The sequence below is a fragment of the Oncorhynchus kisutch genome, unplaced genomic scaffold (genome assembly GCF_002021735.2).
Source record: "Oncorhynchus kisutch isolate 150728-3 unplaced genomic scaffold, Okis_V2 Okis04b-Okis11a_hom, whole genome shotgun sequence".
NCBI classification, from domain to species: Eukaryota; Metazoa; Chordata; class Actinopteri; order Salmoniformes; family Salmonidae; genus Oncorhynchus; species Oncorhynchus kisutch.
The window spans coordinates 7,320,887-7,332,193 of record NW_022261981.1 but is presented as its reverse complement, the minus strand read 5'-3'; the positions used below and the strand labels follow the sequence as shown (position 1 = coordinate 7,332,193).

Genomic DNA, 11,307 nt, shown 5'->3' with positions numbered 1-11,307 from the left:
TTTTTTTATTTTTTTTCTACATTGTAGAATAATAGTGAAGACATCAAAACTATGAAATAACACATATGGAATAATGTAGTAACCAAAAAATGGTTAAACAAATCAAAATATATTTTATAAGGGGTCTCCCGAGTTGCCCAGTGGTCTAAGGCACTGCATAGCTGTGCCACTAGAGATTCTGGCTTCGAGTCCAGGCTCTGTCGCAGCCGGCTGTGACCGGGAGACCCATGGGGCAGCACACAATTGGCCCAGCTTCGTCCGGGTTAGAGGAGGGTTTGGCTGGCAGGGATGTCCTTGTCCCATCGCACACAAGCGACTCCTGTGGCGGGCCGGGCGCAGTGCACGCTGACACGGTCACCAGGTGTACGAGGTTTCCTCTGACACATTGGTGCGGCTGGCTTCCGGGTTAAGTGGGCATTGTGTCAAGCAGTGCATCTTGGTTGTGTTGTGTTGTGTTTCGGAGGACGCACGGCTCTCGACCTTCGCCTCTCCCGAGTCCGTACGGGAGTTGCAGCGATGGGACAAGACTGTAACTACCAATTGGGGAGAAAAAGGGGTAACAAAAAAAATAATATATTTTGATATTTGAGATTCTTCAAATTTGCCTTGATGACAGCCTTGCACACTCTGGAGAGCAACATCTTTCCGGTGAAGTCCACAAAACATATTGTATGTAACAAACAGTGACACGACCTGCAGCATGGTCAAGCAACTTAATATTTCAGCCATTTGCAGAATACTAAACAAACTATTGATTTAGAACCACGCAGAGTTACCGCAAGTCACAAAGAAAAAAACAAGTGTTGCCCCCACTATTCAACCCTCCCGTCCCCCCCCCTCCCGTCCCGTCCCCTGTCCCCTGTCCCCTGTCCCCCGTCCCCCCTCCCGTCCCCCGTCCCGTCCCCCTCCCGTCCCCCGTCCCGTCCCCCGTCCCGTCTCCCTCCCGTCCCCCATCCCGTCCCCCTCCTGTCCCCCTCCCGTCCACCCTTCCCGTCCCCCGTCCCGTCCCCCTCCCGTCCCCCTCCCGTCCCCCGTCCCGTCTCCCTCCCGTCCCCCTCCCGTCCCCCTCCCGTCCCCCGTCCCGTCCCCCTCCCGTCCCCCGTCCCGTCCCCCTCCAGTCTTCTTCTTCTGGAGCTTAGATAACAGCAGGCAGCAGTGTATTAACATGTAGGAGATCAAGAGGTTATTGATTAGAATCATTGACCTAACATCCCCTTGTCTGTCCCGTAGCGTAGCAGTTCAGGACGGAGGAAGACCGTTTTCATTGGGATTATTTTTGGAAGTCATTCTTTTCAAATATTCATGGCACACGGTAACTTGCTTTGTGCCCCTACAGCTGAATTCCTAATTAAACTGTCAAAAGAACTACAATATGCCCTTAAGCTTTATTATCACAGGGGTCAGCTGAAACAGAGCTGGCCTGGCCGAGTCCAGAGGGGTAATTAGGAGTAACCATGCAGTGTTTACCTTGCTGCGTTACTGCGGCCTGAAGGAGAGACGCTCCAAACGAGCCTGCCCACCTCTCCAGCCTGGGCCCTTTGAAGCCCTGTAGATGCCATGCTGAATCTGGCTGATGGGGAGGAGAGGCTGGAGGAGAGGAGAGCTCCTGGTATGGTGTATAACAACATAATCAGCAATTATAGCAGGGAAATGGGGAGAAGTGGGAATTTTTTATCTCATTAAAAAGAGGACCTGAGAAGAACGTTTTTTTTTCTCTCCCTCCCTCTCTCTTTCTCATTCACTCTGCCTCGCCTCTCTCATTGCCTGTCACTAGCGCTTTCTTTTGAACTCAAATGATTTAGCTTTAAAAGGTGAGTGAGAACAGGGATGGAGGGATGGATTCTGGAAATGTAATTCAGGAAATGGAAGCTATAGAGCCAATTAGTGGTGCTGCTCTGTGGATAAAATATGAATGACATTTGGCTCCAGCAGACAGACAGACAGACAGACAGACAGACAGACAGACAGACAGACAGACAGACAGACAGACAGACAGACAGACAGACAGACAGACAGACAGACAGGACAGACAGACAGGACAGACAGACAGACAGACAGACAGACAGACAGACAGACAGACAGACAGACAGACAGACAGACAGACAGACAGACAGACAGACAGACAGACAGACAGACAGACAGACAGACAGACAGACAGACAGACAGACAGACAGACAGACAGACAGGACAGACAGACAGGACAGACAGACAGACAGACAGATTGTCAGTGTCAGTTTATTACACATCATTATTGTTACCTTTCTTCTTCTGTCAAATTACGACCCACTAATTTCTTTTCATATTTTACGAGTCTTGCCTGTTGGCAACTTAGCTTTTTAATGAGTTACAAAAACGGACCCCATCCTGGAAAAAAATGTATCCTCCCTCCCACCCAGGAAGACCCACCAGGAAGACTAAGTTAAACAGTATCATTTCTGGGACAATTTATCTCGTCTCATGATTCTTTATACTCTGCCACATTAAGGCCTACCTACTTTAATCCTTGCCTTTTTATGTGGCTTGGTAATGTTCTTTTTAGGGCACTCTTAATACCCTCAGAATGTGTAAAATACCAGCGTAAATCAGAAAAGCCTTCCAATGCCCATTTATTCCCCTCATTATGTTTTACTCTCTAAGACACGTTACAGCACCTAGTTAAAATGGATTTCTATTGTGACCTTTATGCATTTCAAAAGTTCATACTTGGAGAAAGTTCATTTTCAGGATGGTTTTCCATAGTTCGTAGTTGTGGCACATTGTTACTAGTATCGGTCAAGATCGAGTGTTTCAGACCCCTTGACCTTTTTCAACATGTTGTTACGTTACAGCCTTATTCTAATATTGGTTCAATTGCCTTCTTCCCCTGATCAATCTACACACAATACCCCAGAATGACATCACAATACCCCATAATGACATCACAATACCCCAGAATGACATCACAATAGCCCATAATGACATCACAATAGCCCATAATGACATCACAATAGCCCAGAATGACATCACAATAGCCCATAATGACATCACAATAGCCCATAATGACAAAGTAAAAACAGTTTTTTTATTTTTTATTGTAGCAAATGTCTTAAATATAAAATAAAAAAACGTAATTATCACATTTAAATAAGTATTCAGACTGCAACTCGGGAGACCCCTTATAAATTATATTTTGATTTGTTTAACACTTTTTTTGGTTACTACATTATTCCATATGTGTTATTTCATAGTTTTGATGTCTTCACTATTATTCTACAATGTAGAAAACTCAGTACTTTGTTGAAGTACCTTTGGCAGCGATTACAGCCTCGAGTCTTCTTGGGTATGATGTTACAAGCTTGGCACACCTGTATTTGGGGAGCTTCTCCCATTCATCTCTGTCGATCCTCTCAAGCTCTGTCAGGTTGAATGGGGAGTGTTGCTGCACAGCTATTTTCAGGTCTCTCCAGAGATTTTGGGGGCGGCAGTTATCCTGGTGGTTAGAGCATTGGGCCAGTAACTGAAAGGTTGCTGGATCGAATCCCCGAGTTGACAAGGTACAAATCTGTCATTCTGCCCTTGAACAAGGCAGTTAACCCACCGTTCCCCAGTAGGCCGTCATTGTAAATAAGAATTTGTTCTTAACTGACTTGCCTAGTTGAATAAAGCAAAAATAAATACCTTTTTCAATCAGGTTCAAGTCTGGGCTCCGGCTGGGCCACTCAAAGACATTCAGAGACTTGTCCCGAAGCCACTCCTGCATTGTCTTGGCTGTGTGTTTAGGGTTGATGTACTGTTGGAAGATGAACCTTCACCACAGTCTGAGGTCTGTGCTGCTCTGGAGCAGGTTTTCATCAAGGATCTCTCCGTTCATCTTTCATCATCTTTCATCTCGATTCTGACTAGTCTCCCAGTCCCTGCTGCTGAAAAACATCCGCACAGCATGATGTTGCCACCACCGTGCTTAATCATAGTGATGGTGCCAGGTTTCCTCTAGACGTGACGCTTGGCATTCAGAGCAAAGAGTTCAAGCTTGGTGTCATCAGACCAGATAATCTTGTTTCTCATGGTCTGAGAATCTTTAGGTTGGGGCCACTGTGTTCTTGGGGACCTTCAATGCTGCAAAAATGTTTTGGTACCTGCAAAAATGTTTTGGTACCCTTCCCCGGGACTGTGCCTCGACACAATCCTGTCTCGGAGCTCTACGGACAATGCCTTCAACCTCGTGGCAATTCCTACGACCTCATTGCATGGTTTGAGGTCTGACATGCACTGTCAACTGTGGGACCTTACATAGACAGGTGTGTGCCTTTCCAAATCATGTCCAATCAATTGAATTTACCACAGGTGGACTCCAATCAACTTGTAGAACCATCTCAAGTATAATCAATGGAAACAGGATGCACCTGAGCTTAGTTTCGAGTCTCATAGCAAAGGGTCTGAATACTTATGTAAAGAAGTTATTTAAAATATATATATGTATACAGCACATCAACAAAGCGAAGTCTTAAAACCTGTTTTCACTTTGCCATGATTTGGAATTGTGTGGAAATTGCAGAGGAAAAAATGTTTATTTCATCAATATTAGAATAAGGCTGTAATTTAACAAAAATGTGGGGGGGAAAGTAGGAGGAGTCTGAATAATTAGTTTGCAATTGTTCTGATTCTGTGCCCCATTGTGCAGAAGTAGCAGCTCCTTGTTAGTTTAGTTTCTCTGTTGTTGTTTAAATAAGTGAGTTTGCACTCTTAACCTCACCGTTCACGTATCCAGATGGCAGCATCCATACTGTGTATGAAGCTGATAATGAGACAACATCTCATGTCAGACAATGTCTTGCTGCTATCGCAGCATGGATGAATCATCCTTGTAATATGTGGATTCTCTTGGGGCTGACAGTGCTAGCGTAACCAACCAAAGAAAGATGAACTGACTTTTGCTTCTTTTCAAAGAACAACCACCTCAAAACAGCATTTAGCTTCCTAGAGGTGTTAAACCCTACATCTAAAACGTGTTCTGTTGAAAGTTTAGTACACATTTATTGCAATGAAGTGTTCTGTCATTGTTTATTTGGAAGTAGAATGTGACGATCATTAGCTTTTGTCCCAAATGGCACCCTATTCCATATATAGTACACTACTTTTCTAGAGCCCTACTGACTCCCGAGTGGCGCAGCGATCTAAGGAATAGGATCTCAGTGCTGAGAGGCATCACGACAGACACCCTGATTCCATTCCAGGCTGCATCTCAGTGGTCTATGGCACCTCATCTCAGTGGTCTATGGCACCTCATCTCAGTGGTCTATGGCACCTCATCTTAGTGGTCTATGGCACCTCATCTCAGTGGTCTATGGCACCTCATCTCAGTGGTCTATGGCACCTCATCTTAGTGGTCTATGGCACCTCATCTCAGTGGTCTATGGCACCTCATCTCAGTGGTCTATGGCACCTCATCTCAGTGGTCTATGGCACCTCATCTTAGTGGTCTATGGCATCTCATCTCAGTGGTCTATGGCACCTCATCTTAGTGGTCTATGGCACCTCATCTCAGTGGTCTATGGCACCTCATCTTAGTGGTTTATGGCACCTCATCTCAGTGGTCTATGGCACCTCATCTCAGTGGTCTATGGCACCTCATCTTAGTGGTCTATGGCAACTCATCTCAGTGGTCTATGGCACCTCATCTTAGTGGTCTATGGCACCTCAACTTAGTGGTCTATGGCACCTCATCTCAGTGGTCTATGGCACCTCATCTTAGTGGTCTATGGCACCTCATCTCAGTGGTCTATGGCACCTCATCTCAGTGGTCTATGGCACTGCATCTCAGTGGTCTATGGCACTGCATCTCAGTGGTATATGGCACCTCATCTCAGTGGTCTATGGCACCTCATCTTAGTGGTCTATGGCACTGCATCTCAGTGGTCTATGGCACTGCATCTCAGTGGTCTATGGCACCTCATCTCAGTGGTCTATGGCACCTCATCTCAGTGGTCTATGGCACCTCATCTCAGTGGTCTATGGCACCTCATCTCAGTGGTCTATGGCACTGCATCTCAGTGGTCTATGGCACTGCATCTCAGTGGTATATGACACTGCATCTCAGTGCTGAGAGGCGTCACTACAGGCACCCTGGTTATCCAGGCTGTATCACAACCAGGCCGTGATTGGGAGTCCCATTGGCCCAGGGTCATCCGGTTTGGCCAGCGTAGGTTGTCATTGTAAATATGAATTTGTTCATAACTGACTTGGCTAGTTATTTAAATAAAGGTGAAATAAAACACTTAAAAAATATATTCCCTAGGGGACCTGGTCAAAAGTAATGCACTACACTGGGAATAGAATGCCATTTGGGATGCAGATTCCCACTTAATTATTTCCTGGTATGATTCTATCTCACCTTGTCTCCTTTTATTAGAAGATATGCAGCACCCTGTGCATATAATAACGCTTATAATAACATATTACATTTTTATTCCATCTAAACAACACAGAATACCTTTATCCCAGCCCCCAAACACCTCATGTTAACGAGCTTCACTTGGCAGAATGTGTAAAGAGCAGCTGATATTGTCTGAGTGTGTCATAAATTACATCCTTTACTATAGCACTCCGAAGACGGGAGACAGATGGAATGGAATTAGATTCCTAACACGTCATATTATTTAATGATGAATAGGCTTTATGTCGTTTGTAGACTGCATTTATCACCTCTTGAAGCACAACAAGAACAATCTTTAAACAGAACGTGTTCTCTCTAGAGAGACAGAGAGAAATATATAAACACCACCGTTCAAAAGTTTGGGGTCACTTAGGAACGTCCTTGTTTTTGAAAGAAAATGCAACTATTCGTCCATTAAAATAACATCAAATTGATCAGAAATACAGTATAGACATCGTTAATGTTCTAAAAGACTACAGAAACGGTTGATTTATAATAGAATATCTACATCGGCGTTCAGAGGCCCATTATCAGCAACCATCTCTCCTGTTTTCCAATGGCACGTTGTCTAACCTAATCCAGGTTTATCATTTTAAAAAGGCTAATTTATCATTAGAAAACCCTTTTGCAATTATGTTGGCACAGCTGAAAACTGTTGTTCTGGTTATAGAAGCAATAAAATGAAACGGATTTCCTCCTCTTCGTCTGAGGAGGAGGAAGGATCGGACCGAAGAGCAGCGTGGTAAGTGTTCATGATGATTTTAATTAAAGAAAGCACTGAACACTGAATCAAAACAATAAACGATGCCGTTAATTTACAAAACCGAAACAGTACCGTGTGGCCCAAACACTCACACGGAAACAAACACCCACAAACCAACAGTGAAACCCAGGCTACCTAAGTATGATTCTCAATCAGAGACTAACTAACGACACCTGCCTCTGATTGAGAACCATACTAGGCCGAACACAAAAAAACAACATAGAAAGACAAACAGACTGCCCACCCAACTCACGCCCTGACCATACTAAAACAAAGAATAATATAACAGAACTATGATCAGAACGTGACAGTACCCTCCCTGTAAGTAAGGTTTTCACACACTGTTGCTGGTATTTTGGCCCAAGCTATGTTAGCTAGCTGGCTATAACAGAGGGATGCTATGTTAGCTAGCTGGCTATGACAGAGGGATGCTATGTTAGCTAGCTGGCTATTACAGAGGGATGCTATGTTAGCTAGCTGGCTATAACAGAGGGATGCTATGTTAGCTAGCTGGTTATAACAGAGGGATGCTATGTTAGCTAGCTGGCTATGACAGAGGGATGCCTTGTTAGCTAGCTGGCTATTACAGAGGGATGCTATGTTAGCTAGCTATTTGCTATGTCGACCGTGACATTACTGTGTAGGCTGTGTGTAGCGGTTTGGCTTGGAAAGGTGTTTTTCGCCTGGTCACATACCAGCTGATGTGTTGAGCTTTGAAGTCCAAAAGCAAAGGGAAGAGATGGGAGGAGGAGAGCGCATAGAGGCAAGAAGGAATACAACGTGGCTGCTATGAAAGTGTGGTCAGGGGTGTATTTATTCCGGCGATTCTGTAGAAAAATGTTTCTTAAATGGAAGCAAACGGAACAAAACGGTTATAAATATACCTGAATATGTTCAGTAGAAACTCTTATTTTCAGTGACAGTCTAGGAACAGTGGATTAACTGCCTGTTCAGGGGCAGAACAAAAGATTTTGTACCTTGTCAGCTCGGGGGTTTGAACTTGCAACTTTCCAGTTACTAGTCCAACGCTCTAACCACTAGGCTACCCTGCCACCCCAAGATGGATGAGAGTCATCTGATATCCTGTAATAGAAATAAGGCGCGCTCATGAGTAATAAGTTGTCCTCCCTCATCTTAAAACGGCAGTGACCGCCACTGCTTTACATTGATACTGAATGGCTCCTGTAGATCTATACCACGGAAACCCAGCACTTCACTGGATGGACCTGACTCAACATATTATCTACACAGAAGAATAAGCAATGTCCCTTAGCTGTCTTTCTCAGAGGAAGTGGTTTCAGCTGTCTTTCTCAGAGGAAGTGGTTTCAGCTGTCTTTCTCAGAGGAAGTGGTTTCAGCTGTCTTTCTCAGAGGAAGTGGAGGAAGTGATTTCAGCTGTCTTTCTCAGAGGAAGTGGTTTCAGCTGTCTTTCTCAGAGCAAGTGGTTTCGGCTGTCTTTCTCAGAGGAAGTGGTTTCAGCTGTCTTTCTCAGAGCAAGTGGTTTCGGCTGTCTTTCTCAGAGGAAGTGGTTTCAGCTGTCTTTCTCAGAGCAAGTGGTTTCAGCTGTCTTTCTAAGAGGAAGCGGTTTCAGCTGTCTTTCTCAGAGGAAGTGGTTTCAGCTGTCTTTCTCAGACCAAGCGGTTTCAGCTGTCTTTCTCAGACCAAGTGGTTTCAGCTGTCTTTCTCAGAGGAAGTGGAGGAAGTGGTTCAGCTGTCTTTCTCAGAGGAAGTGGTTTCAGCTGTCTTTCTCAGAGGAAGTGGTTTCAGCTGTCTTTCTCAGAGGAAGTGGTTTCAGCTGTCTTTCTCAGAGGAAGTGGAGGAAGTGGTTTCAGCTGTGTTTCTCAGAGCAAGTGGTTTAGCTGTCATCACCGATGATAAGTGGAGGATAAGGCTGCTCTGGTCCAGGTGTCTCTGGTAAGCAACATACAGATACATGGATGTGTCCCTATATAACCATAATTGCCTCTTTCAGCCTTGAAATGATTATGTTTCTGTGGCACAACACATGTTCAAAGAAACTTTGAGTGACACTAACTACGCTTGTGTGTCCAATCTGCTCCTCACGATGTGGGGGATCAGGACGACTCTTATTTATGAGTTGTGCTGTCGGCATACTGCGAGCAAACTGCCCATTCCACAACAAACTAATTAGTTTGGCACCGAGCCTGTGATGGAAATTAGGCCCAATATGTTATTTCTGGAGGGTTTAAATGAAGCCTCTAACGTAGTTTGGCAGTGGCAAGGGTGTGTGGTGCACATACAGTATTATAGAACTGTAGTTATCTACAAACCATGATTCTATCTGCTTCTGTGTGTACATGGTGGACTAGGAGGACATGGTGGTGGACATGGTGGACTAGGAGGACATAGTGGACTAGGAGGACATGGTGGACTAGGAGGACATGGTGGACTAGGAGGACATGGTGGACTAGGAGGACATAGTGGTGGACTAGGAGGAAATGGTGGACTAGGAGGACATGGTGGACTAGGAGGACATAGTGGTGGACTAGGAGGACAAGGTGGACTAGGAGGACATGGTGGACTAGGAGGACATGGTGGACCAGTAGGATATACTGGTGGACTATGAGAACATGGCGGACTAGGAGAACATGGCGGACTAGGAGGACATGGTGGACTAGGTGGACATGGTGGACTAGGAGGACATGATGGACTAGGTGGACATGGTGGACTAGGAGGACATAGTGGACTCGGAGGACATGGTGGACTAGGAGGACATGGTGGACTAGGAGGACATGATGGACCAGTAGGACATACTGGTGGACTAGGAGAACATGGCAGACTAGGAGGACATGGTGGACTAGGTGGACATGGTGGACTAGGAGGACATGGTGGACTAGGTGGACATGGTGGACTAGGAGGACATAGTAGTGGACTAGGAGGACATGGTGGACTAGGAGGACAAGGTGGACTAGGAGGACATGGCAGACTAGGAGGACATAGTTGTGGACTAGGAGGACGTGGTGGACTAGGAGGACAAGGTGGACTAGGAGGACATGGTGGAATAGGAGGACATAGTGGTGGACTAGGAGGACATTGTGGACGAGGAGGACATGGTGGACTATGAGGAAATGGTGGACTAGGAGGACATGGTGGACCAGTAGGACATACTGGTGGACTAGGAGGACATGGCGGACTAGGAGGACATACTGGTGGACTAGGAGGACATGGTGGACTAGGAGGACATGGTGAACTAGGAGGGCATGGGGGACTAGGAGAACATGGTGGACTAGGAGGACATGGTGGACTATGAGGACATGGTGGACTAGCAGGACATTGTGGTGGACTAGGAGGACATGGTGGACTATGAGGACATTGTGGTGGACTAGGAGGACATGGTGGGGGAACAGAAGGACATGGTGGGCTAGGAGGACATGGTGGTGGATATGATGGACTAGGAAGTCATGATGGACTAGGAGGACATGGTGGTGGAGTAGGAGGATATGGTGGACTAGGCGGACATGGTGGACTAGGCGAACATGGTGGACTAGGAGAACATGGTGGACTAGGAGGACATGGTGGACTAGGAGGACATGGTGGACTAGGAGGACATGGTGGAGTAGGAGGACATACTGGTGGACAAGGAGGACATGGTGGACTAGGAGGACATGGTGGACTAGGAGGACATGGTGGACTAGGAGGACATACTGGTGGACTAGGAGGACATACTGGTGGACTAGGAGGACATGGTGGACTAGGAGGACATGGTGGACTAGCAGGACATTGTGGTGGACTAGGAGGACATGGTGGACTATGAGGACATTGTGGTGGACTAGGAGGACATGGTGGTGGAACAGAAGGACATGGTGGACTAGGAGGACATGGTGGTGGATATGATGGACTAGGAAGTCATGATGGACTAGGAGGACATGGTGGTGGAGTAGGAGGATATGGTGGACTAGGCGGACATGGTGGACTAGGCGAACATGGTGGACTAGGAGAACATGGTGGACTAGGAGGACATGGTGGACTAGGAGGACATGGTGGTGGATATGGTGGACTAGGAAGACATGGTGGACTAGGAGGACATGGTGGACTAGGAGGACATGGTGGACTAGGAGGACATGGTGGTGGACTAGGATGACATGGTGGACTAGGAGGACATGGTGGTGGAC

General features: G+C 46.1%; 1 protein-coding gene across 1 annotated transcript; it reads right to left on the bottom strand.

The window, feature by feature from the left end:
* Positions 1-816: 816 nt before the first annotated feature.
* LOC116359715 (acanthoscurrin-1-like) lies at positions 817-1,167 on the bottom strand. Its single transcript, XM_031813057.1, has one exon. The coding sequence runs from the start codon at positions 1,165-1,167 to the stop codon at positions 817-819; it is 351 nt and encodes a 116-aa protein (XP_031668917.1).
* Positions 1,168-11,307: the final 10,140 nt, after the last annotated feature.